This window comes from Magnolia sinica, chromosome 2, assembly GCF_029962835.1.
Source record: "Magnolia sinica isolate HGM2019 chromosome 2, MsV1, whole genome shotgun sequence".
Classification (NCBI taxonomy): domain Eukaryota; kingdom Viridiplantae; phylum Streptophyta; class Magnoliopsida; order Magnoliales; family Magnoliaceae; genus Magnolia; species Magnolia sinica.
The window spans coordinates 123,175,889-123,180,210 of NC_080574.1; the positions used below are offsets into that span (position 1 = coordinate 123,175,889).

The 4,322-nt window shown below is 33.7% G+C and overlaps 1 protein-coding gene across 1 annotated transcript; it reads left to right on the plus strand.

The window, feature by feature from the left end:
* Positions 1 to 857: 857 nt before the first annotated feature.
* On the plus strand, positions 858 to 3,123 carry LOC131237530 (uncharacterized). The gene is made up of 4 exons (XM_058235354.1): positions 858 to 1,334; positions 1,431 to 1,625; positions 1,784 to 1,882; positions 2,523 to 3,123. The coding sequence occupies exons 1-3, from the start codon at positions 867 to 869 to the stop codon at positions 1,874 to 1,876; spliced, it is 756 nt and encodes a 251-aa protein (XP_058091337.1). The 5' UTR covers positions 858 to 866; the 3' UTR covers positions 1,877 to 1,882; positions 2,523 to 3,123.
* Positions 3,124 to 4,322: the final 1,199 nt, after the last annotated feature.

The window sequence follows — 4,322 nt, forward strand, 5'->3', positions numbered from 1 at the left end:
TTCACTGTATTTGTGTATGACATATGTTTCAGAATGCTTGCAAACATCTAAGTCATCTATTTTGTTCTTTCAAGTTATTTGGCAATGATTTTAGTAGATGTGTATATGATTTTGATGAGGAGCATGAATTTCTTGAAGCGTGGGAAAGAATGATGATAAAATATAATCTCACAGATAATATATGGTTACAACAGTTATTCAATGAAAAGGAGAAGTGAGCATTAGTATATGGAAAGAATAATTTTTGTGCAGATATGAAGAGCACGCAGTGTTGTGAAAGTTTAAATAAGGATTTGAAGAAATACTTGCATCCTGGTCAAAATATAATCAGATTTTTTGAGCATTTCAAACGCTTGGTGGATAATAGACAAAATGCAGAATTAGAAGCCAATTTCAAAATGACTCAAAGTTCACCAATTGTAACTTTTTCTATTAGTATCCTAAAGCACGCAGCTAGTGTATATACACTAACTATTTTTAAATTATTTCAAGCAGAATTTGGTGATAGCCTTGATCAAATAGTGGAACAAGTAGATGAGTCTAGTACAGTAAGAAAATATCAAGTTTTAAATAGAAGAAATCAAAGTCTTCACATTGTTACTGTTGACTCAATGGACGAGTCCATCACTTGCAGCTGTAGAAAGTTTGAATTCATGGGTATTTTGTGTTCCCATGCATTAAAAGCTACGAATCATACCCTCACAAATATCCCGGCTAAGTACATCTTGAAAAGGTGGACTCGAGAAGCTGCTTCAATTTCATTCTCCTCATTAAGTAGTGGAAGTGACTCCATTGACAAAAGCAAGAAATCACTATCCCGGCGTTGCAATAGTTTATTTACTTTACAATTTATGAAATTAGCAACAATGGGTTGTGAAAGTGAAGAAGCATTTGAATGTGCTTCCAAGCATTTAGAATGGATGTTGCAAGATTTGAAAAAGATTTTGAAAGCAAAAGAAAATGAAAAAGAACCCTCATCACATGTTGAAAGCCTGAGTAATGAAAAAGGCGTTCAAGCTTATCGGGTAAAATTCGAAGATGGTGATGTGCAGCAAAGAAGTGAAATCATTAAAATTAAAAAAGAAGCTCATGAGAAAGCAATGGAAAGTTATTATATCAAAAGAAAAAGCGCTGAAATCATTGAAGTAAGAGAAAAAGCTCATGAAATTAAAAGAAAAGAGAATTGTCGTGGTAGACGTAGAATTAAGAATAGCTTGGAGAGAGGAAAATCGAAGAGATGTCGACAGAAAGAGCAGAGAGATACACCAAATCCAGTCCATCCCAATCAACAGCCCACATTAGTACGCTCTAATGTTCAATCTCCATTTGCTCAGGTAGCATTTTGATTACCCTTAGAGTAATGAAAATTTATTTTATAGTGAAATTGAAATTTTCCAATGAACTTAATATTTACTTGTACATTATGTTAGGGATACAATAATGTCGGGCCTCTCCCCATGACCACGTACTATATACCGGAAGCACAGATTCAACCGCAACTCTCTCCTTCTTGGTGTCAACCACAGCTGTTTCCTTCCATGGATCAACCACATCCATATATCCAGCATGAAGTTGATTCAAATTTTCATATGCTTGATAATTTCAACTTTACACAATTACTCCAGGTAAGCTGATATATTTAGTTTTGTAAAATGAAAATGTATGCATATGTAAACTTAGGTATTTTAATAATTAAAAAAGTAGTTGTTATTCAATTTGAACTTTGATTTGAATTATATCTTAATGAAATTAACTCGAAATTTATGGAATGTTGACTGTGTAGTATCCTGTTACATCTGGTGCATTCCAACAGTTCATGGTAAGAGGCAGTAATTCAAAATTTGGAACAGAGGAACAACGACCTTTATCGAAATAGAATATGGTAAGGTTCATCGTATCTAATATTTTCTTAAATCATTTTCAGATTTTTCCTAAAATATCTTAGCCCCTAAGTATAATCACATACTCCATCCTCATCACACCGTTATGTGTAATCACATCACACTTCCTTATAATGCACAACAGATCATCTAGTGTATGCCAATCACACTCCACCATCCATATCACATCTTTAAGTTGAACCTCAACACACACTTCATCACCAATATGATACTGTCAACTGTAATGGGACCACTCTAACTGAAAATCCCTTCGCATCCTAAAGTGGAACCAAGTTATACTCCCAATCAACCACATCACACTCTCAATGGTAATCCCATCACATATTCTAACTCAAATATATATTACAACCACATTACATTCTTAAGTGTAACCAACTCACACACACCTTTATTTTTATTACACTCCTAAATGTAAATGCATCACATTTACATAAATGCATATCATATGATCAAGTGCAACCTAATCACACTATCGTTAAAACCCTATCATCTTTGTCTTCAAATCTCTTTGCATTCTTATGTACAATGTAAATATATACATCTCCAAGTGTATAACCCAAATATACAAAACGTGGATTAAATGTGTAATTATATGTTGCTTTCATTCATTTTTTTTTTCAGGCATTGCTTTGAATTAGGAATGGTGTGTTGTTATTAATGGGATCTTCATGAGGGTGAACTTCATTTTGAATTATATGCTACGGGAGGGCAATTCAGTTATGGATAGGCTTATGCAAATAAGAAGTTCAAGCAACAACTCCTTCGTTATATGCTGCAGGAGGGTAATTCAGTTGTGCCAAGGATAATTGTTCAAGTCGAAGGATGCCCAGATTTTGGCATGTTTTAAGAATTCAAAATTGCTATATTTTTTTTAATTCTTTTTTGGTTTATAACAAATGTATATTTTGTATAATATACATGCCTTATACGATAGGTGGGGTCTTTTTTTTTTGTGGGGCCTATCCTAGTTCATGTACATTTTGTGCAGCTATAGGTCTATTATACGATACGCGAGGAAGGTGAACTCCATTTTTATTTTTTTAATTTTTTTGTGAGGCCTACTTGAATTAATGTACATTTTGTGTTGTTTAAATGCATTATACGATATGTGAGGCATGTTTCTTTTTTGTGGGTCTTCAAGAATTCATGTACAGTAATTTTGAAAAATGATGAAATTACATATTGAAATTCTACTTATGGATGTAATGAAATGCTGTTTACATATTGAATTTTTACCTTTGAGATGCGATAACGATCAAGGAAGTTGAAGTCATGCAAGTGACAAGTTTAGAGATTGTTGGAGGCTCTTGAGGCTCTTCAATTGAGTCGGTGCTTACTTTTGATGATTTACAAACACAACATACTTGTATAACGAATATCACATCTCCAAGCTTAGGTGTTGAATTGCAATTTTTGTCATCTTAATTGTTGGGTTTGATTTTGATGCTTCTTACCTTAATTAGTATTCGACAGGTCGGGGCTGGTGCTGTTTTGGGATGTACAGTATCCTATATAACTCTATTCAACATCCAAACATGACATTTTATTTACCAACTGACATGACCTCTTATTTAACTAAATTTTGTGACTTGAATTTATCTAGGTAACTATTACTTTTGCTTTATCACCTACGATTATTATTATTATTATTTTTTACTTTTTTGTATTTTTTTTTATGCTTTTTTTTTTGAGGGTTTTAAATGAATGAAGATTGAAAACTGGAAATAGAAAAATAAATTATAATCTTTGCCAAAATAAACAACCATATCACATTTCTAAGTGAAATCACTTCACACTCACACAACCATATCATATCCTCAAGTGCAACCTCATCACATAGTCTATCAATTGTATCACATTCTCAAGTGGATCCACCACACCAACTTTTAAACAACCATATCATATCCTCAAGTGCAACCTCATCACACAGTCCATCAACTGTATCATATTCTCAAGTGGAATCACATCACACTATCGTCTCAACCATGTCATGCGCTCAAGTGCAACCTAATCACATAGTCCATCAACCATATCATATCCTCAAGTGTAACCACATCACATTATCATACAACCATATCATATCCTCAGGTGCAAACTCATCACGCTGTCCATCAATCGTATCACATTCTCAAGTGGATACATACCTCATCACACTATCACACTACCATACTACATCCTTAAGTACAACTCCATCACGTTGTCCATCAACTGTATCACATTCTCAAGTGGACACATCATACTCACACAACCACATATCATATCCTTAAGTGTAACCTCATCATATAGTCCTTCAATTTCTTTCATTCTCAAGTGTAACTTCATCACATAGTCGCACTACAATATCATATCCTCAAGCGTAACCTCATCACATAGTCCATCAATTATATCATGTTTTCAAGTGTAACATGATCACACTGTCAC